Here is a 20,886-nt window from a genome sequence, read left to right on the forward strand (position 1 = left end):
TATTGTATATTGAAGTCTTATGGACTGGGAATTAGGGCTGGCTTCCACTGGGCGATGGGTTTCTTGTGCGAGTGAGTGAGGTCTGTTGGTTACCAGTCTGCAGCTGATGGTTGGGCTGGTCACATAGGGCTGCCCTCAGGTGTCTGGGGCTTTGGTGGCACACCTGGAAGGTAGAATCCCACTGGACTGTCACTAGGGACATCAGGCCAATTATGTCCTTGAGCTAGTGCTCAAAGAGGTCCTGGTGGCTGCTGTAAAGTGTAGGACCTGGCCTTAGCAGGGCTCTTCTGCCACATCCAGTTGGTCCAGCACGGAGCTAACAAACAGGGAGGGGACCACAACTGCATCTCAAAGGGAGTAGCAAAGGATTGGCATCCTTGTGTCGTTTTGGTCCTGGCTACAAACTTGAGAGGACATGCCTTTAAAGTTGTCATGGACTCCGTTCAAGCATGAACAGTAGGCTCCTTGGACCAGGTAGAGGAGTTCCACCACTGTCAAACTTGGCTAGGCTTGCTAAGAGTGTATTGAGGTCTGCAGCTGCTTGGAAATTAAAAGGCTTTTTACTGGATAGTCTGACAGCCCTATGCTAGCCTGGAGTAAGTTTTGTTCTCTCTGAACTCTTATTCACATGTAAAATGCTTTTGGGGTGCCTGGGTGGCTCAGGCGGTTAAAGGTCAGGATCTCAGTTTGTGAGCTCAAGCCCCAAATAGTGGAGCTCTGGCGAGGACAACCGGGAACCTGCTTGGGATCCTCTCTCCCTCTCTGCCCATCCCCAACTCGCACACATAGGCCCTCACTCTAAATTAAAAAAAAAAAAAAAAAAAATGCTCCTGTATGAAAATGTTTCCTGTAAAGGGCTGTCGCTGTCAACAGGCTCATTTTAGTGTTGTGCTACATGAACAGTAAACCATGGTAGTGCCCATCTACCAGGGAAAGATTAAAAGTGGTCTTACACGGGGGCACCTGGGTGGCTCAGTCGGTTGAGCGTCCGACTTCGGCTCAGGTCACCATCTCGCGGTATGTGAGTTCGAGCCCCGCGTCGGGCTCTGTGCTGACTGCTCAGAGCCTGGAGCTTGTTTCAGATTCTGTGTCTCCCTCTCTTTCTGACCCTCCCCCGTTCATGCTCTCTCTGTCGCAAAAATAAACGTTAAAAAAAAAAAAGTGGTCTTACACAGCTAGGTTCCTAGAAATTCTTAATTTTAAACAAGTTCAGAGAAAATGTACTGTTTTCATTTTTGAGAGGGCGTGTGTGAGTGGGGGAGGGGCAGAGAGCAAGGGGGAACAGTTTCTGAAGCAGGCTCTAGGCTGAGAGCAGAGAGCCAGATGGGGGCTCAAAACTCCTGAACCCTGAGATCATGACCGGAGCCGGAGTCAGACACCCCTGAAGTACTTAGGCTATTTAAGGAAGACAATTTAGAGACCAAACAGCCAGGAAAATCTGACTTTTATTTCTTAAATACTGTGAAGGAAGATGGGGGAAATGGTCCCCTGATGAGGGAGGGCCACAAGAGCTAGGGATCATCAGCAAAGGCCCGGTGGGCATTAGGGAAGCGCTGGGGGCTGTAGTTGGGGTCTTCCTGCAGTCGCTTTTGTATATCAGCCCGGAGCTAGAGAGAGAGAGCAAGCAGGTCGGAGGGGCAGCGGCCAGGCCCCTAGGATCCCAGCAAGCACGCAAGACCATCCCTTAGAAGCTAACACTTCCCCACCAGCCACACTGTCAGCCCAATATGGTATCGCCGAGCCTTCCCAGATACCACTAGGGAAAAACTCTTTAAAAAAATCACATGGTAGCCCCAGACTGACCAGTTCATCTCTGAAAGGATCAGAAAAGAGGGGCCCTAGCCCAACCCCTCCCACTAGACCATCCCTATCCTGCTTCAAGGTGGGGGCACCTGCTGCCTGTAGCTCTCCTGAACCTCTGGTGCCTCCAGGTCCCGGCTCAGGCTCTCGGGGCTCGTCAGGGGCCGAGCTCCGGCTGCCTTAGCTGCCCGGCTCACGGCCTCTGAGAGAAGCAGCTGGGGGCCCTCACCCTGCATCGTCTGGGGGACAGGGGGTCGGGAGGGAAAAGAGGATCAACGTCAGATCCAGTGCCACCACCCAGCTCACCCTTTCCAGGAGTCAACCACTGAGTTCCTATGCTAGTGGAGAGAAGGGGTACAGGCGGTTTTGACAGCAGAAATACCTTCCTAGTTTTATTCGGCTCTGGCCGAAACATGGCATTTGAGTGTGCTGGACTCGCTCTTCAAAATAAGAGGGGCAGGATGAGTCAGGCCAGCCAGCACTCTGAGCTGGCTAGTCCACAAGAGGAAGCCCACCTTAAGGAAAATAGGCCCTAGTCACATTTCTAGCCACCGGGCAGCTGAGGGAGGACAGGACTGCTGGCAAATGCTAACGTGAAGGTGTGCTGCAGCGACCGTGAGCAAGTCAATCCCCGGGAAGGTGTCCTCAGCCATTAAATGACGGGACTAAACTAGGAAGAATTCCTTCTGACTCTGAGTAATTGGATTCTAAACACGACAGGGGAATTTGGATAAAGAGAGATCCTCAGGGAAGAAGCAGACCAACCTTGCGTCTCTTGGCAGGCATACCACTGAGGTAGGCATCGCTCAGGGGAGGCTGCGGCTTTACCTTCCGCTGGCTCTGAATGTCCTGCTGGATAATCGGAACCCACTCCTGGGGATGAAAAGGGGATGAGTAACTGGCACAACTTTCAGCTGCCTTGGCCCACCGGCCCACCTCCCGACACTTACTGGGGGGACTGCGGCCGCCCAAGGTTCTGTCTCAGCTGAAGCTCCATCCTGTTCGTCACGGGAGCCGCCGCCCTCAGGAGCAGGAGGCGGACCTCGGGACATGGCCTCTTCTGCTGTTGTTCCAGGGGCTGGGGAAGCATTCTCCCGCTGGGAGCCAGACACGTGGGAAGACACGGGCTTCAGCATGCCCAGCTCCAGCCCTCCCGCCCCCGGTCCCCCACTCCACATCACCTGGCCCCTCAACTCTCCCTGGTACCTGAGGCTCAGGGGAAGTTCTCTCTGATCCCTGAACTTCCATTGGCTCCTCGGGAAGTGGCTATAAAATTGGACAGAGAAGGAGAACACAGAAAGCCGTCTCAGGCCTCTCCAGTTCCCTCAAGTCCCCTGACCCCAGAGCCCATCTGGGTCCCTTACCTGGGGGGGATCACCAACCCTGCGAACATATCTGAGAATGGCATCAGGGCCTACGGGCATGTGCTCCAAAACCACCTGAAGCCTCAGTCCCATCATAGTGGTCAGCCAGCTCACCAAGGACGGGTTCACCCCACGAGACATGCGACGCTGAGGGCAAAAAGCAGCCTTAGAACACAGCATCTTCAACGAGCTCTTAAAAAGTGTCAAAGAGTAAAGGACGGCAGTTGGGGGAGAAAAAATAAAAACCGCAGGATACCAGAGAGAATGGAAACCCAAGGAAACAGAAGGCTGGGGCTTTGGGGCAGAGGTGGTGCTTACAATTCGACCATTGATGACCGCGGCAAGCTCCATCTGCTGTCCCCCCAAGCAGTGCAGGTTGAGGGCCAGGCATTCAAACAGGCCCTGGTTACACAACTCAAGCAGGCGGGCCCCAAATCCACTGTCTGTGGGCAAGACACAAGGAGGAGATGCTGGCACCCGACAGCTCTGCACATCTAATACCCCCGCCCCCCGACCCCCCAGCCCCGCTGCCCCTGACCTGTGCAGTGCAGCACATGAGCAGCGATGCTATTGAACTGCTCTTGGAGAAATTCCAGGTTTGTCCGGATGATGTCCACCCCTGGCTGAACCTGCACCAAAGACTGAGAAACAACACACACAAAGACCCTCCGAATCAGGAACCCTGGGAGACCAGGAACCGAAAGCGGTAGCAGGAACAGGAGCTACCCTGACAGGACCCAGGAGAAGAGGGAATGTGGAAGGGGTACTCACAAAACTCTCCCGCACGTACTCTTCCAGCCCTGTGATCAACGTGTGGGTTGCCGTCTATGGGGGAAACAGTGCAAGTTTAGATCCAAGCCCCAGCCCTCAAGACACTGCCCTCCCTTCTACCTCCACTAAGTCCAGGGCTTGAGCTGGAGCAATCATAGCTTTAGATGACAGATAAACAGAGTCAGGAATAAATAACAGAAAGTGACAAGAAAGAGAGCTCTGGGGTCCAAGATCTTCATTTACCCGTATGTTACCAGGTGTGGGCTCTTGGCCACCCAGGTAGTGCTGGTGGAAAAAGGATCGCAGCTGGGGCTGGAGCCGCTGCAGTGGCTGGAAATGCCCATGAAGAAGCATCACCACATCCACCATGGAAAAGTTCTGGCACAGCAGAGAGAGTAGGGCCCCAAAGAATCCTAGAGACAGAGACAGAAATCAGCAGCGGCCTCTACCACCTGGCCTGCCCACCCACCACAAGCCCATTGGCCTCATCCCACCTCGGTAATACCCCTCAACAGAGACCATCGACCTATCCCTCCCTGTAGAAGGCCAAGGCACTCCCAATTTGCTCACCGAGGGCCCCATCAGCCCCAGGCTCAAAGATGTTGCTTGATCCACTGAGGCGCTGTATGAAAGCAGCAATACTTTCACTACTGCCAGCCCGAGCCCCCAGGGAGCCCAGCAGGGAGTTCAGCACGCCCTGCACCACGGAGGTAAAAAACTCCGGTGAAAGGCTCTCAAGACCCAGGCCTCCAGGACTCCCTGCGCCACCAGAAGGGGACCCTGGTGGGGGCATGGTCTGCTGCTCTGGGGCCGGGGGTGGGGGTGGGGGTGGTGGTGGGGGCGGAGGGGCCGTCTGCGTCGCCTGGCAAAGGGAAGGAACAAACAACAGAACACAAGGTGAGCACGGAGACAAGGATGTAAAACGACACCAGAAAGGCACAAACCAAGAGGGCCGTGGAAGATGGAGAGCTGTAATCTGCTCTTTACTCCCCAAAGCACAATGCGCACACATAGTTACACAGCGGCAGGATGGGGCAGAGCACCGACCCTCTCTCCCTCTCGATGGGGTAGGTTACAAAGCAACAACACCAATTACTTCGTTTTCACAGCCTCAATTTCCTCATCTCCAAATCGGGGCAGGGGTGGGGGGGAATCCGAGTCCACAAATTCCCAAGGCTCCCTTCCACCAACATGCCACCAGAGACTGTAGCCCAGCAGCAATACCACAGCAACAAGGCACCAGCGCCTGGCCGAGCCAAGGGAAAGGAAGGGTGAGGTGATGAGCAAGCTAGGCACTTACCTGCAGAAAGTCGGTCATGCCCTGGAGAAAGGCAGGGACACCAGGCATTGCCACGGTGATGGTGGGAGAAGCCATGCCAGGCCCTCCGGCCCCTGGCCCCGCAGGACCCAGCAGGTTCCCTAGGAGCTGTGAGAACTGAAGATCGGCCGCTGAGGGTTGAGGGGGTGGAGGCTGGGCGGGCCCCCCGGGGGCAGGACCAGCTGTGGTTGCTGTGTTGGTGGTGCCTGCACTGGCTGAAGCAGTGGCAGGGGCTGGAGGTGGTGCCATTCCTGGGGTCCCCTGAGCTACAGAGGCCAAAAGAAAAAAAGATGAAATCCAGAGAAACGAGACCCCACAGCATTTCCGTTCTGATCTTCCCAGCAGGAAAGCAAGAACGAAGGACCTATGAAGAGAACTGGGAAGCACCAGTAAGGAGATTAAGGAGCATCAGCAGGGCCGTGGGAGTGACTACAGCTGGAGACAGGGAAGAACGAGGACTCACCCACAAGAACGGGCTGCATAAGAAGCTGCCCCACGAGGCCGCTCACCATCTGGGCCAAAGAGGCATTGGTACCTAGTCCAGCGCCCTGCTGAAGGGAGAACAAAGGGGGCTTTCAGTCCTGCCCTTTTCATTCCCCACCACAGGATTCTCTCCCCGAACTTCCCCACCAGAACCCCTCCACCCTTACTCACTAGAGTACCCGAGATTGGGGGCCCCCCAGGATGGGAAGGCCGAGCCTGTGGAGGGGTGGGCCGAGCAATCACCACCCGGGTCGGAGCTGTCGGGAAACCCGGCACCTGCTGTCCTGTGGGTGGCAGAGGGGAGAGACCAGAGAGGGCTGAAGGCTGGGCCCCTGACTGCCAGCCAACGGCACCCACCACCGTGGACCGTGCCCCGCCTCCCAAACTTCCCCTTCCAGGTCATTACCTGCGGCCGCGGAGGCAACAGCTGCCACCATGGCCTGATGAGTGATCTGGTGGGCGACGGCGTGCATGAACTCAGGGGGCAGGGAGGGCAGCTGGATGAGGGTGGAGCCTGGGGGGCGGGTCTGATGTAACCTTGAACCTGGACCCCCTTCAGCCCACCCATTCGGCCCTACCCCTTCTCTACCCAGAGCTCTGCCTGCTCTGATGCCCTCACTCTTACCCAGGGTTTGGCCATGACCAGGGGGTCCTAGGGGGCCAGTGGGAGCACTCGGAACTCCACCGGGCTGTGTGCCAGAATCTGGGCAAGGAGACAGAGAGAGTAGCCCTGAGACAGGCGGGGCCAAAGCCTAACTATATCCTCCTGAGACTGGCATCCTTCAGACCGCTACTCCCCCCACCAAAAAGCCTGCCTCTCCCTCCATCTAGACAGGAAGGCGGCACTCCCTTCACCATGCAAACAAAACTCCAAGGACAAGCAGTCACTCCTGCCCCTCCCCACGCATGCCAACTAAAAGTTTCTAGTCTGGTTAACCCTGCTACCTCCATCAGCCCTGACTTCTCCCTTCCCCACCCTCCCTCTCTCACACCTCGCTACAGACCCCCCTCCCAAGCCACGCTGCTCTTCTCTACCAACAACCAATCCTAACTCACCTTGGATGTTCATGTGCATCATGACTACAGGTTCCACACTCTGGTGGGAAATCCGGATGACCCTTGGGTGGCTGGTGGTCGGTGGGGGAGCCGGCCCTGGTGGGGGAACACCCTCAGTTGAGGACTCGACAGTGGTAGAAGTGGGAGCCAGGGATGAGGCCTGCCCAGGACCAGGGGGAGCTGCCTCCGCATTAGAAGTTGGGGGGGGCCGAGTCCCATTCCCCGTCATGGTCACGGTGGTTCCCACGTTGATCTGGAGGAGACAGATGAATGACACAGAAGTGAGTAAAATAAGAGCCTAACCCACGGCACTCCGTGATACACTTCCGAAGTCTCCCCCATTCTCCGTCACTACGTATTTCTAAAGTCCCTACCTCTTCTCACTACTGTCAAACCCGGTAGCTACCCTGGGTCATGCCACCACCAGCCATGCGGTCTCCCTCACACCAGGTTCCTCCCCTCCGACCCACCTGGATGGGAATGGCTGCCTGCTGGAGCACCATGGGGGTGGTGTAGTGAGACATGGGCCGGACCACATGCAGGTGTCGTGGGGGCGCACAGGCCAGGTTGCAGCGCAGGTCAGACAGCGCCACAAAAGTGTTGCCCAGTAGCCGTAGGCTCTCCCCCACCAAGTTGATCAAGCGCTGGTCCTCTTCGCGGCCCTCTTGCTATATCCCCAGGGTCAAGCACAGAAAGGCCAAAAATATTAGGCTAGGACGAACGTCAATAACAAAAGCAGTAACACCTTGGAATGACACCACGTTCTCTACACCCCCAGGCATAGCCTCGGAAGCGTCCAAGTAGACCCAACCTCTATAAATAAATTCTACTTCATGCACACGGAAAGTTTCCTATTACAACAAACCCTACAGCAAATCAGTACAGCATCATCTGCTAAATTTCCTTACTCTGCCTAAGTTTCCTAATTAACCCAAGGTATGAAAAGGTACAAAGACAGCAGGTATCACAGAGATGATGACCCTCCCTATAAACAAGGAAAACATCACTTACGAGTCTACAGAGGAATCATCCTGTTGCAGACAATGTCTTTTTCTGGGGAAAGGATTAGCTGTATTTCGGCCTATTCCATTTGGGACAAATGGGGGTGAGGGGGTAGGCGGGGCTCACGTTGTTGTTGTAGTCCGTGGTGGCGGCAGCGCCCAGAACCTCATAGTAGCGCTGCAGGAAGGGCTGGAGGCGGCTCTCAAGCCGCTGTAGCTCCTGGAGCACTTCAACATACTCCGCAGGGGAAGGATGGCTGTGGGCAACCCCGAGAGGCAGTGAGCCAAGGCTCTCCTCAGACCCCCAACCTCAAAGTTGACACAGACTATACCTGCCCTGTCTGTCCGCAGCCTCCCCGACCCCTGGCCCAATCCCCTCTAGGACGAGCAGAGCATCTGTGCTTTACCTGTACCCACGGGAAGACAAGAGAAAATACACTGCTCCTCCCTTTCCCACCACATGATTCTATACCTGTGATGACAAGAAACTAACTCTGAAGAAAGAGGCGTGGCTTGTGAGAACTCAAGAGAGAGAATCTTAATCAGGCTCAGGAAACACCATCTGGACTTTCTTGCCCCAGGGACAGCAGTGCTTCTGGCTCAGATGCCAACTCTAACCTCATCAGCCGGTCCAGAGCCTCTCCCTGTCCCCCCCCCCCCCAACACTAGCCCTACAGGAGAGACTGTCAAGCAGCCGTCTTCTCCCATCATACCCTTCTTGGCTCTCACACTTCACTTGGGATCCCCAAACCCCCTCCCAAAGGGTCCCTCTGTTTCTCACTTGGGTGCACTGGTCTCTGGGGCAGGTGTTGGGCCTGCTGGAGCTGGGCCGGAAGGGGTGAGCTCCGGGCTCTGGGCTGGGGCACGCTCCTCCACTTCTTCGGCCTCCATGGGCTCCCGAGAAGGCACTTCACTTTCAACTGGTTCTGATGTTTGAGAACTCAAGGCTACAGACTCCGGGGCCACGGTTGGCGTCTGTGGGGGCGGCTGACTGTGCTGTGCTTGGGGTCCCCCTCGACACTAAAGGGGAGGGATTCAGGATACCAAAGGTAGGATGAGACTGCTGCAGAGAATTACCCAGGACAAAGGAGACTGAGTGGAGAAGGAGCTCTAGCTGGGCTCCCTGAAGGCAGGGCTTTGCATTGGCCTCTTTGATTCCCTAGCCACCAACGTAAAACTTAAATAAGATGCACAACAAATAGCTGTTGTACTTGTGAATTACTAGCAAAATACAAAAAGTATGGTTCACTAAATCCCCACAAAAAAAGAAAGAAAGGTCACAAGCTACAACCACAACACAAACTAATAGAAATAGTATCAACTATAGCAATTTAGAAACTAAAAAGCACGAACTGCTTCTATAATTGAAAGAAGCAGCCGTGAGAATTATCTGACAAGTTTGAAACAAACTTCCCAGATACCAGGCACCCAGAGAATTGGCAGGAACAAGATAGGCTGACAAAGATACTTTTTCCTGCCCCGAAGACTGAAGACTGCAGAGAAGAGACCAGATTAGACAGGGACAATCCAACTGATATGGCCAGTCATGCCTTCACCACCATGCCTTCACCACCACTGGCCTTCACCACCAGGCCAGTCATGCCTTCACCACCAGAGGGGTAAGGGAGAATGAAGAGACAGACAGACCCTAGCCAGCCTTGTCCACTGACCTCCATCCGGGAAAGTAAGGTCTGTATATCTCTGATCATGTGCTGAGCCATCACCAGCCGTACTCGGGGCTCACTCTATGATAAGAGAGGGAAAATCAGGGTACACCTGAGATGAAGCCATGAACTCTACCACCCACTGAACCAGGTCCCAGCCATCTCCTTGGCCAGGTTCAACCCCCACCTCATGGCCTCCTTCTCCCAGATCCCCTTCCCTGACCCTCCCAGGCCCGTGATACCTGAATCGGGGCCTGTTCCATGTTGATGTGAACATCCACAGCAGAGCCGTCACTCTGAGAAAAGGGTAAGGGAAGTTGCTCTGGGAGAAGCCAAATACTAAGGCCCCCACACCTTCAACTCATTCTCTAGAGCCCCACTCTTTTTCTCAAAGACTAAGGTCATATCAGACCTCAGGGCCCTGGAAACCCAATCTAAAGACCAAGATACCTGTCTTATAAGCTCTCTGCCATTACCACAACCAAACCACCCTTCCCACAAAAACTGTCCTATGTGGAACACAAGCTTACAGGAAGATTGAAGGTTCCAACCATGACATAGCTGTTGGCATTCCGGTCATGAACAGAGGCCCCAGGCCCCCGAGTACCAGGCGGGGGTCCCCCACCATGGGTGGCTGAGGCAGACCCTATCCCAGAAGATGCCCCAGAAGGCAGCTGCGTCTGAGGAGGAGCCCGTTCCACCAGGTGAATAACCTTTCCCCCAACATCTGCAGGAAAAAAAAAAAGATACACACCAAAGCATTATATGACAGGTAAGCTCAAGGCCTCAGTTCATCCCTCTAGACAGCTGCCTCAACCTCTAAACTGCCTCCCCCAAACTCTTACTGTATTCCTGGAGCTTCTTATCATCCTGCAGAACTCGTCCCTGATAGATGAGCCGTTGTTTCTCAGAGGGAATGCTGACAGAGGCAGCGATGTGCTCCTTAAATTCCTTTACATTCATCTGCAAGGTAACAGAAATAAAAAACTATCAGCTAATGTAGGAAAGGGAAAGGACAGAAGGCGGACAACTGACTTTTGGGCATGAGGGGTAAAAATCACCCAATCATAAAATCACTACCCATTTGTCTTGATTGTGAGGTAATTATTGTGCAAAGCCCCAAACTAAGACGTGTTAACACCTGTCAAAACAGACAATAAATGTTAACAAAGTTCAGCTTATATGCCCAGAAGAAAATCACAAGGCTGGATACAGAAAAGCTAACTGACCTTCACTTCTCTCCCTGGCTCCCAAAGGAATGTGTGTCTAAAGATACCAATGACCCCTCCCCAAACACAAAATGATACAACTCTGCAATCTCCAAAATAAACGCAATGATAAGGAAGGTGGGGTGGAAAAATCAAGCCAGAAAACTCAACTAAGTACAAAAAGAGAAAAGAGCAAACACTTTCCTAACTGGACAACATACTCTTGGGATGTACCAGAATGTTTACATACATCTAATCACAAAAGTCTACATGGTCTTCTTGTATGTGTTTTAAAAACTACAGACCTCATGATTTTCTCTCCAAGTATTAGAGGAATTAATGGCATAAACAGCTGTGTCTGTGGCATTACAATCAAGACTCAAATTATGCCACAAATACAGAAAATCCACTCAATAGCCTATTAGGGCTCTACCTGCACTATGGGCTCTGATTTCCAGCCTTTAAAAACAGAGTACAGACTTGACCAATTTTTGCTTTTAAGACTTGTGTTTTGGATCTCCATTCTGTTTCCCTTCCCAAAAGCAAGAGCTAGGTCTGTCCCTTTGGGCTGGGGTTCCCTCATGATGATGGCATAGATTTCCCCCTTCCTCCATATTTCCCTCTGCATGAGTTCTATCACAGTGGAAAAAGGCAGAATGAAATCTGCCTCATCCATACCTTCCCACTCAACAAGCAACACCAGAAAGTATCCTGTCTAGAACATGAACAAAGGAACCGATGAAAGAAGATTTGAGGACCCCCCCCCAAAAAAAACCAGGCTCTTCTCTCAGAATAAGGGGACTACAAGAGGAAGGGTGAATGGGGGTCTTCCAGAAATACTGGGGTCTCACCTGGGCCCCCACAATAAAGGTCCGAGTCTGAGAGTCCAAGGTCTTCACCAGCACCTCCAGGCTGTCAGGCTCCTCCATACTGGTAGTGGTACTGGTAGTATCACTGGGCTCCATGGCCGACAGCTCTCTAAGGAAGAATGGAGGGAGGGAGGGCTGCTGTCGCCCAAAGCAGATTTTATACACCCGGAAGCCTTCCCAGCCTGAGTCTCCGCCCTAATACCTAAAGAGTTTCTCCCACACAAGCACACACACACACACACCCGCCCCCATCCCCCTTCTGATTCCGGGGCACAGGGAGAGAAACACAAAGGGCAGAAGATCGACGGCACAGAGAGCTGGAAGACGGGAGGGGCTCCACAGTGCCAATCACAATAAGGGAAGGCCACTCAGGCTAGGAAGCAGGAAAGATAAGAAAAGGAGACCAGTGTCATCATCAGTCGCGATACGACAAAGGCCCCAAAGTTCGGCAAACCCTGGGGGACACGCGAGAGCTGGGGGGGGGGGGGGGGGGTGTCGCGCCAGACTCCGCGGAGACAGTGGTTTCGCGCACGCGCGCCACGCCCATCGAACCCGCCTAAGTCACGACAGACCCGAGATGACGGACACTCACGGGGGGCCAGACTGGCTAGCTGACTGCCCCCCTCTTCCACCTTCCCTCGACGCTCCAGCAGAGCGCCGGAACCAACACACACCAAACACACACCCTCCCCCCCCACACACACACCCACACACACTACCACCACCCCGGACTCCGCCCCCGACTTCCCCAAGGTACCGTCACTTCCGGTCTCCCCCAACTTGCCACTGATGGCCACTTCCGTTTCCCCGATAGTATTTGGGGATCGCAAGGCGGTACTTCCGGCTCCCCCAGGTCCCCAAGATTTACTTTTGTGGGGCACGATGAGGAAGTTCGCGGCCCTCAACAGTGAGTTCCTTGGGGCGAGACGGGCCGGGGCCGGCCTGGATGGGAGGGAGCCGAGCACCCCGAGGAGCCGCGGCCACCGTCGCCCGGGGGACCGTACTGCGCCTGCGTGCGTCGCTCTACGCATGCGTACACTCTTAGGCACCGCCCACCCCCGCTGACGCTGTTCATTTCTTCTGTGCACGCGCTTGAGCTGTGGGAGGTTGAGGTGGCTACTATAAATGCCTGAAAAAAATTACTAGATGAGACTACGCCTCGAGAAGCTTTGGACAGTTGTATGCAACTTGGAGTTTGGGGACTGGGGATTGCGCCTCATCAATCCATGTTATTAAAGTCGTGGCCGGCAGAGAATTTAAGGCGGCACTGTCCTGGCCTCCTAAAATTCTGTCTTGTCACTCTGGCCCTCGAGGCTCTACTCCTTCGGCGCCTGCGGAAGTCATCCTTTCCTTAGACGGTTGGAGGTGGTTCGCGAGCTGGGCGTGCCGTCGCGTCGTTGGGGCTGACCTCGGTTCTGCTCGGTGGGCGTTTGGCGGGCTGTGGGCGCCATGTTCCTCGCCGGCGAAGTGCGGCCAAGGGGACGCGCCATGTTTTGGAGAAACTAGGATTTACTGTTTTTTAGGACTTTCGTCAAAAAGGGGACCTCAGAGTTTGGGAATTAGGAGCAAATGGCCTCAGATTGGACCGAAACACAAGAATCTGACCCTGGGGTTTTGAAGGGGGTGTTGAAGGGCTTCCGCAAGCCCCGGGTCCGCGGGCAGGCGGGATGGTGTTCGCTGCCTAAGCCCTCCAGCCCACCCGCTGCCCTCGGGCCAGGGCCTTGGCTCCCTGGCGCTGCAACTTTCCCAGCCAGGCCGGTTGCTGCCGGTGTGCCTGCCTGCGGTGTCCATAGCCTTTCTGGGATTCGTAGTTTCTACCCAGGTCCCAAGGACCATTTCGGTTAAGAGTTCTAATAAACACCTGTTTAGAGAGCTCTTGGTTTGTGTCTGCCACTTTACTAAGGGTTTTGCGTACTGTCCTTAAAAGCCTTTCAACACCTAGGATAGTTACTACTTACAATTTATAGATGAATATACCTAGGCGAAAGTAAGTGGCAGAACTGACAAATCCAGACCTACCAGACCGCGGGTAGAGAGAGCACTTCTACCAATAAGTTGTTGTATTTTACATGTATTTGTTTTTTATGATAAAAAGTTACCTGCAAATAGTAATAATGAGCCCTCATATACCCATCGCCCAAATTTTGTTCTTTTAATTAAATCACAAGCGCATAGCAACCTCACCTCTCAGAACAAATTTTTTGGCAGTCTGTGGGTTACACATAATCTATTAAGGAAGCCATCTTTCATTGCATTAACTGCTCCACCCACTTGGCTCTCCTTACTATTATTTGAGAACCTAAAAACCACCAGAAACTGTAGTAAGTGCTTTTACAAGCATTAGTTATAGCGAATATTTACTTTGGACTTAACTATGTGCAGGCCTTTGTTAAGGACTTTATGTGCATTGTCTCTTTTAATCCTAGCAGATTGATGATCTGGTCATTTTACAAATAAAAAACAGACAGAGATTCATAAAATTGTCCAAGATCTTAACAAATAGTGGAGTTAGGGTTTGCACCCTCTCTGTCTAACACCCGTACCTATCCTCTAACCGTTAGATTATGTAGCCTCTTGTAGTAATAAATGTTAAGCAAATAGACTCATGTCCGTGAACTTTCTCAAGGGTGTACATATTGTTTCCCCAATTATAAACTTCAGAGGGAAAGTTTTCCATCCACCAGGCCCCAGCGCCTATTTCATACCTGTTCTAAAGAACTTACCAGGTTGTATTGCAATGATTTTTGTTTACATAGCTAGTTTTCCTTTTACTGCTTCAAGGCCAGGGACTATGTCATTCATTTTTATGTCCCTAGGGCTTAGCTGACAAACAGCTGGGACTCAAAACAGTTTGCTAAGTGAATGAATGAATCAGTCCACCTCTCTTCAGTGCTGCACAACACAGCAGAAACCCAGCTCAGATATAAGTTGAAAGGCCATAGGCTTCTACTTAAGAGGGCTCAGCTTTCCTAATTCTTGAGAGACCCTTGGACATGTCAGGGTGTATTCTGGAGTACTGGCATCTAGAAGAGGGGGAGGAAGGCCCAAACACTGTAAGTAATCCAGGCTTGGGTTGGAAAACAAGGTTGAAGTTACTCATTAGCAGGTGAAAGGGTCAAGGGTCAAGGCAAGGGGGCTGGAAGCCGAGTGGACTGAGTAACTAGCCGGGGGAGAGAGCAGTTAAGGCACCAGCCACTTCACGAAGAGCACCAGCTCCCTCCTGCCTGAAGATGTTCTACCAAATATGGGCAGCTCTATTCTACCTCTATGGTATTCTCCTTAACTCCATCTACCAGTGCCCTGAGTTCAGTCAACTGACAACTCAGGGAGTGGATGGGAAAGAGGTATGGACTGCGAATGGGGGGAGCTTATGGTGGGGGCTCTGAAGGATTTGGGTGGGTGGCCTTGAGTGACCAGAAGCCACACTGGGAAAGGGAGAAAGGGCGTGTGTGTTTGTGACAATGAATGCAAGAACAAGTAAAAAAAAATAGTAGTATGGCCATCAATGTGGAGACATGGTAGAATTGGGGGCGGGTGGTTACTCAAGGTGATTGAGAGGAGACAAAGGAAAACTCACTTAATGGCTCCCTGTCATAACCCAAACCTTAGTTGGAAAAAAACAGCCACCACTCCACTCCTAAGTCTTGCTGTCTTAAGAGTGATGATGAAGAGGGGCGCCTGGGTGGCGCAGTCGGTTAAGCGTCCGACTTCAGCCAGGTCACGATCTCGCGGTCCGTGAGTTTGAGCCCCACGTCGGGCTCTGGGCTGATGGCTCAGAGCCTGGAGCCTGTTTCTGATTCTGTGTCTCCCTCTCTCTCTGCCCCTCCCCCGTTCATGCTCTGTCTCTCTCTGTCCCAAAAATAAAATAAAAATAAGTAAACATTTAAAAAAAAAAAAAAGAGTGATGATGAAGAGGTTGAATGGATCTTGTAGTGGGGACCCACCCTTTTCTGATCCCCTCCCCCCCACCTGGTTCTCTGCAGTTCCCAGAGCCACACCTGGGCCGGTGGTACTTTATCGCAGGGGCAGCTCCCACCAAGGAGGAATTGGCGACTTTTGACCCTGTGGACAACATTGTTTTCAACATGGCTTCAGGCTCTGCCCCCACACAGCTCCAGCTTCGTGCTACCATCCGCACGTGAGTGGTGAGGAGGCAGAGGCACCAGTAGGTGCAGTCTCTGTTCAAAATATGAGCACCCACCCACAAAGAACTCGGCTCTTTGGGGTATCTGCTATTCTTGGCCCACTGAGTCAACAGTTCTATTAGTTTCCTTCTGAAGAGAGATGGGCCTAACCAACCATACCTTGGTAGCTTGATACTACCAAGGGGATCCAGGCTTCAAAAAGAAGTAAGATAAATTGGGGCGCCTGGGTGGCGCAGTCGGTTAAGCGTCCGACTTCAGCCAGGTCACGATCTCGCGGTCCGGGAGTTCGAGCCCCGCATCAGGCTCTGGGCTGATGGCTCAGAGCCTGGAGCCTGTTTCCGATTCTGTGTCTCCCTCTCTCTCTCCCCCTCCCCCGTTCATGCTCTGTCTCTCTCTGTCCCAAAAATAAATAAACGTTGAAAAAAAAATTAAAAAAAAAAAAAAGAAGTAAGATAAATAGAAGTTGGTATTGTGTGGTTGGGGTGCCACTCAGCCCTTCCTCCTTGTCACCACTTCTGCAGGAAAAATGGGCTCTGTGTGCCCCGGAAATGGATCTACCACCTGACTGAGGGGAGCACAGATCTCAGAACTGAAGGTTGGTTCTCTCTAGCCCTCATGCTCCCCAAGTCCCCTGGGCTTGCTTGGTTTTGCATCTCTGCCCTGACACTCTCCCCACCTCCCCGCCCCATACAGGGCGCCCAGACATGAAGACCAAGCTCTTCTCCAGCTCATGCCCAGGTGGAATCATGCTGAAAGAGTCAGGCCAGGGTTATCAGCGCTTCCTCCTCTACAGTGAGTGGAGATGCCAGGCAGGAAGGGTTGGAGGAAACACTTGGAGGGCAGGAGCCTCTCACTCTGGGTCCTATGATATCATCCCAGGAAGGGCTGGGTGCCTCCATGAGGTTCTCACCAGGGTGGTGCTAAGAAGCAGGGACTTTGATAGGCCTGCCTGGTTATGCCTTGCTCTTCCAGATCGCTCACCACACCCTCCTGAGAAGTGTGTGGAGGAATTTCAGTCCCTGACCTCCTGTTTGGACTCCAAAGCCTTCTTACTGACTCCCAGGAATCAAGGTGAGGGGGTAAAGTCCCACAGAAGAGGACTAGGACTCACCAAGTCTTCTGTGCCAGATGAAAGGGACTCAAGTGATGTCACCGGAGGACATGGCCAAAGGCTGACATCATTAGAATGGCGGTGTTGACACCTCCGTTTGTGTCATAGGCTGTGATGGCATCAGAAGGATGTGGCCAAGAGCTATGATGTCACCCAAGGGAGCCAGGATGGGCTCTGGGCTACTCAAAAGAGAGGTTTCAGAGTTTGTGGTGTATAAATGGGGCAGAGGGGCAGAGATGTAGGGGGAAAGGCCTCAGAGACCCCTTCTTAGATGTGGGGAAAAGCAGGAATGCATTCTCCTCTACCCTGTTACCACCAGTGTTGCCTTTCTTCCTGGATTTCCTTCCTTTTCATCCTCTTTTCTCCCTCCTCCCACCAGAGGCCTGTGCGCTGTCCAGTGACTGACCTGTGGCTTCATCTGTGCCCCAGATGGATACGGTGGGAGCTGCAGTTGTGCTGCAGGGAGAAGCTGGAGACTCCCAGCTCCCTTTCAAGAGTAATAAAGATGGTTTTTCAATCCTCATCTCATTTTGGGTTTGTCTCCAGACATCAATCCCACTACCTCCATTTCAGTACTCCCCCTGGGTCTTCTGCCATCTAAACCCCCAGCTGGACGGCGTCAGGAAGGACACTGAGTGGCGGTATGTCTCACTTTGTAGTGATATATTTAGGATTTGGTGTGACACATTTATTGCTGAGTGTGCAAACCCCTAACCCCAGAGTGGAGACTGCAAGCTCCAATGCTTCCCCATACTGCCTGTCTGAGCTGCCAATCCCACTGAACTGGCCCTCCTTCCAATACTGCCTGCACCATTCCCACTTCCCTGGCTCCTGGGAACACCCAGACCCTCCCTGCAGGCTCCCTGTCACCTGGGGTCCCTATCCACACCCCCTAATCCACCCACAGAAAAGTCCCATTCTCCTCTAGATGGCTCAGATCCCAAGATCTAAGGGGATCCTTTGGGGCTCCAACCACCCTCTAACCCTAGTCAGAGGTCTGTCTGTCCTGCCTCTGGTCTCCTCCAGCCCTGGGTAGTTTTGAAAGGTAAAGAGGACCCTTTAGTCTTTATTTGTCACCACCACACTTTTTTTTTTCTTTTAAAAAGTAGAGGTGCAAAGAAAAAAAACGAAAGTGGGGGAAACGTAAAAGCAAAAAGTAACAACAGCTGGTGAATTCAAGGGCAATATCCCCATTGTCCATAAACAGATACCCTAAACAGCTCTATTCTCCCCTGTGTGTGAAGGGGGGGCCCTGTGCCCTCATACCCTGGGGTTTATTCCCCATCCCTGAGGTCCCTGTGCTTACAATCTGGGTCATGACCCCCACTCTCCTCCTAAAGGCCACACTATCTTCACCCTTGCTCCCACCCCACTCAGGGTGGGGGCACTACGGTCACCCCCTATCCCGCAGTCACAGCCCCTTTCCCGGATCTCCCCTCCACTCCTCACCCTCCCTCTCCAACTTCTCACCCTCCAAGTCAGTGGCCTCCTCATCCCCACTGGGCTCCCGGAGGCTGACAGCCAGCACTAGGGCCTGTAGGAGACCAAAGAGGCAGGCAAAGTGCAGGGGGTGAGCAGTAAGTAGGCTCAACACAGCATGGAGCCCATGCAGGGCAGCCAGGAAGCACAGCAGCCCATGCAGCCAGAGGCCCACAGGTCCACGCAGGCCCAACGCGTCCAAAGCTGCCCTCAGAGGCCTTGAGCACAGCCCCAGCAGTGCTGAGGCCAGCAGCTCCAACAGGTGCAGAGTCAAGTTGGTTGAGATCTGCAGACACTCCTCTGGGCCCCCCAGGTACTGCAAGGGAGCCCCTGCTCCCCCATCTGGATCCCCCCGTAGCCAGCCCAGCAGTTTCTGATGCCGCCCTGGCTTCTCCACTGGGGCTTCAGGCCCGGTGGGGCTCAGTCCCCCTTCAAGGGACACTCCAGATCTCCTGGTGCCACTTGAGTCCACAGGATCCCGTCCAAGTTTGGGAATGGTCCCTCCAGTCTCCAGTCTCCCAGACTCTTGAGTGTTAGAGATAGTCTTGTCCCACTTGAGGGAATCCATTCTTTTGCTTCCCAGTTGCTCATCTTGGGACTCCCTGCTTGGCTGTGGAGCAGCCCCACAGCTCCTCCGTACCCCTGGGTCTTTGGCCTTGGGAGGCCCCACATCTCCCATGGTTTCTGGGGCACTATCCCAGTCACTCCCTGAATTCTCAGAGGAGCTGTCCACTGGTCTGGGTTCTGGGGCAGGCAGGTCAGGTTTCATTGGTTTCCGGCGGCCCCAGGGGCGAGGTAGCCAGCCACCAAGTCGTCGCAGGAACATGGCTGGGATGTGTAATGAGCCCCTAAATTCTGCGGCTGCTTCCTAGCACTGCTTAGATTCTCAGGTTTAGGGGCTGAGTGTCTCCTCAAAAGCCAGGATCTGTTCAAGCTCAGAACTGTTATCTTTTTGGTGATTCCTACTCTCAAATCAGAAGTGGCTCCACACTTTCCTGAATGGTCGTGCAGCTTCAAGTGTGACAAGCAGCTTGTTTCCTTTTCAGTTCTGAGGTAAAGAAGGGAGGCACATCCAAATTCTTTCACCACCACCACCCCCCCACCACCCCACCACACAAGATTCAGAACAAGAATCTCAGGATCTGACAAGGCCTGGGTCACCCCCACGGTGACCTCCCTGCGTTTCCGGGTTTCCTTTCCTGCAGGCAGCACCCCAAGTTTCACTCACCAAGGCCACGCCCCAAGGTGCCCCAGAAACTGGGGAGGCGGTGCTCCATCCAAGAAGGAAGGAAGGTGGCCCTGGGTTCTCAGCTGCTCCCAATCTGGAGAGTCCTGAACTGCTGACCTAAGGGAGCTCAAGAATAGGCAGTCTCCTATTGGGGGGTTAGGAGAGAGGTGTTGAGCAAATTCCACTCAGCAGCGTTCTTCCTTTGATTTAGAGACCTATGAGTCCTACAAAGCGGCCCGACCGGGACCCGAGCACGCAGCTGAGACGCGGCCTCCGCAAGGTCAGGCCAGAAATATCTTGGGAGATCCTCGTCTCGAGGCCAAGCGCGGGCCTGCCTGGGGATCCAGGCGTCCGGGAGCTGTGCGCTGCGACCCCTCCCGGGCCCGGCGTCGGGGCCGCGGCCTCACCAAGCCTTCTGGAGCCGCAGAGCCCGGAAGTAGCTGCACCGGGGCTGGAGGGACAGACGGGGGCGGAGCCCGAAGCTCGCGGGGCGGACCCTGCGGATCCACCGCCCCCCGCGCCCCCGCGCCTTTAGTACGCGCCACTCCGCAGGGCGCGAGTGGAGATCAGGCAGGGCCAGGGCCTGAGTGTAAACCTAGCCCCCCATTTTCGTCGCCCACAGGTGTTCCCCTAAACTCGCCCGCTCCCTTTAGTCCCCTGCCCTTTGGTTCTTCCCTGCAACACCCCCCACCACCACCACTCCTTCTCATGTCCAGGACTTCATGGAAGGGTTTTCCGAAAAAGAAAGGTGCTTTTCTGGGACTCGTGTAGCTCTTCCCTGCCGTTCTACGCAGATTTTACTTCCTGGATCTGACAACAGTGAACTCTCCATGTGCCTGGCACCTGGCATGAGCAGCGGGAAGGAGGGGGAAGAGGGAGGGAAAGACAAGTGCAGACAAACAGAATGTGCTGCTTGCCCTCAGTTTTCAGATAGTAAAATGAAGAACCTTGACTTAAAGGTTACATTTGGGAGGCCAGAGTTCTGGCTCTAGGTTAGCTAACATAGTAGAGGATGTATATTCCTAGGCCCTCCCACCCATTGGCCTCTTCCTGCAAGATCCTACCTACTCTCATGACCTCTGTCAGCCTTCCCAGGTTTCCCCTAACACCATGCATTTTATATTGATCACATAGCCACCTCCTCCTCTATGAGCAATTAGAAGGTTGGGAATTTTTTTTATTACTCTTCTTAGCACGTAGTATACGAACTTGTTTAAAATCAGTGATTGAATAAAAACAATGATTGAATTGGCTAGAGTAGTCAGGAGATCCTTCCTGGGGTAGGTGAGACTTGCATAGAACTTGGGCCATTCCTGGTTCAGGGGATTCAAAGAATAGGTGGGGCATTCCAGGCAGGAGCTAGGATGTGGAAGCGAACCAGACTGGCAA

General features: G+C 53.5%; 3 protein-coding genes across 25 annotated transcripts; 1 reads left to right on the top strand and 2 right to left on the bottom strand.

Annotated features, from left to right (window-relative positions):
* Window positions 1-16: 16 nt before the first annotated feature.
* BAG6 (BAG cochaperone 6) lies at window positions 17-12,430 on the bottom strand. Of its 19 annotated transcripts, none has more exons than XM_047857966.1 (26): window positions 12,292-12,430; window positions 11,517-11,643; window positions 10,303-10,420; window positions 9,988-10,184; window positions 9,700-9,753; window positions 9,464-9,538; window positions 8,575-8,813; window positions 7,921-8,050; window positions 7,263-7,460; window positions 6,793-7,045; window positions 6,362-6,439; window positions 6,143-6,250; window positions 5,908-6,020; window positions 5,717-5,801; window positions 5,236-5,519; window positions 4,506-4,797; window positions 4,179-4,348; window positions 3,936-3,989; window positions 3,703-3,805; window positions 3,483-3,607; window positions 3,165-3,311; window positions 3,007-3,066; window positions 2,751-2,897; window positions 2,566-2,673; window positions 1,893-2,039; window positions 1,439-1,607 (listed from the first exon to the last, which is right to left on the bottom strand). In XM_047857966.1, exons 2-26 carry the CDS (start codon window positions 11,628-11,630, stop codon window positions 1,512-1,514), a joined length of 3,495 nt encoding a protein of 1,164 aa, XP_047713922.1. In that variant the 5' UTR covers window positions 11,631-11,643; window positions 12,292-12,430; the 3' UTR covers window positions 1,439-1,511. The 19 variants fall into 19 exon arrangements, with proteins under 19 accessions (XP_047713928.1, XP_047713922.1, XP_047713919.1 ...); XM_047857963.1 differs by having other exon boundaries at window positions 5,717-5,804; XM_047857964.1 differs by lacking the exon at window positions 12,292-12,430 and adding an exon at window positions 12,127-12,233 and having other exon boundaries at window positions 5,717-5,804.
* On the top strand, window positions 12,207-17,313 carry APOM (apolipoprotein M). 5 transcript variants are annotated; one of them, XM_047857989.1, is made up of 6 exons: window positions 12,207-12,287; window positions 15,518-15,672; window positions 16,201-16,274; window positions 16,373-16,471; window positions 16,652-16,750; window positions 17,170-17,313. In XM_047857989.1, exons 2-6 carry the CDS (start codon window positions 15,620-15,622, stop codon window positions 17,193-17,195), a joined length of 351 nt encoding a protein of 116 aa, XP_047713945.1. In that variant the 5' UTR covers window positions 12,207-12,287; window positions 15,518-15,619; the 3' UTR covers window positions 17,196-17,313. The 5 variants fall into 5 exon arrangements, with proteins under 5 accessions (XP_047713945.1, XP_047713944.1, XP_047713941.1 ...); XM_047857988.1 differs by lacking the exon at window positions 12,207-12,287 and adding an exon at window positions 12,308-12,441; XM_047857985.1 differs by lacking the exon at window positions 12,207-12,287 and adding an exon at window positions 12,549-14,878.
* Window positions 17,314-17,463: 150 nt separating this feature from the next.
* Window positions 17,464-19,956, bottom strand: CB2H6orf47 (chromosome B2 C6orf47 homolog). The gene is made up of 2 exons (XM_047857984.1): window positions 19,498-19,956; window positions 17,464-19,317 (listed from the first exon to the last, which is right to left on the bottom strand). The coding sequence occupies exon 2, from the start codon at window positions 19,093-19,095 to the stop codon at window positions 18,202-18,204; it is 894 nt and encodes a 297-aa protein (XP_047713940.1). The 5' UTR covers window positions 19,096-19,317; window positions 19,498-19,956; the 3' UTR covers window positions 17,464-18,201.
* Between the last annotated feature and the right edge of the window lie 930 nt (window positions 19,957-20,886).

The sequence above is a fragment of the Prionailurus viverrinus genome, chromosome B2 (genome assembly GCF_022837055.1).
Source record: "Prionailurus viverrinus isolate Anna chromosome B2, UM_Priviv_1.0, whole genome shotgun sequence".
NCBI lineage: Eukaryota > Metazoa > Chordata > Mammalia > Carnivora > Felidae > Prionailurus > Prionailurus viverrinus.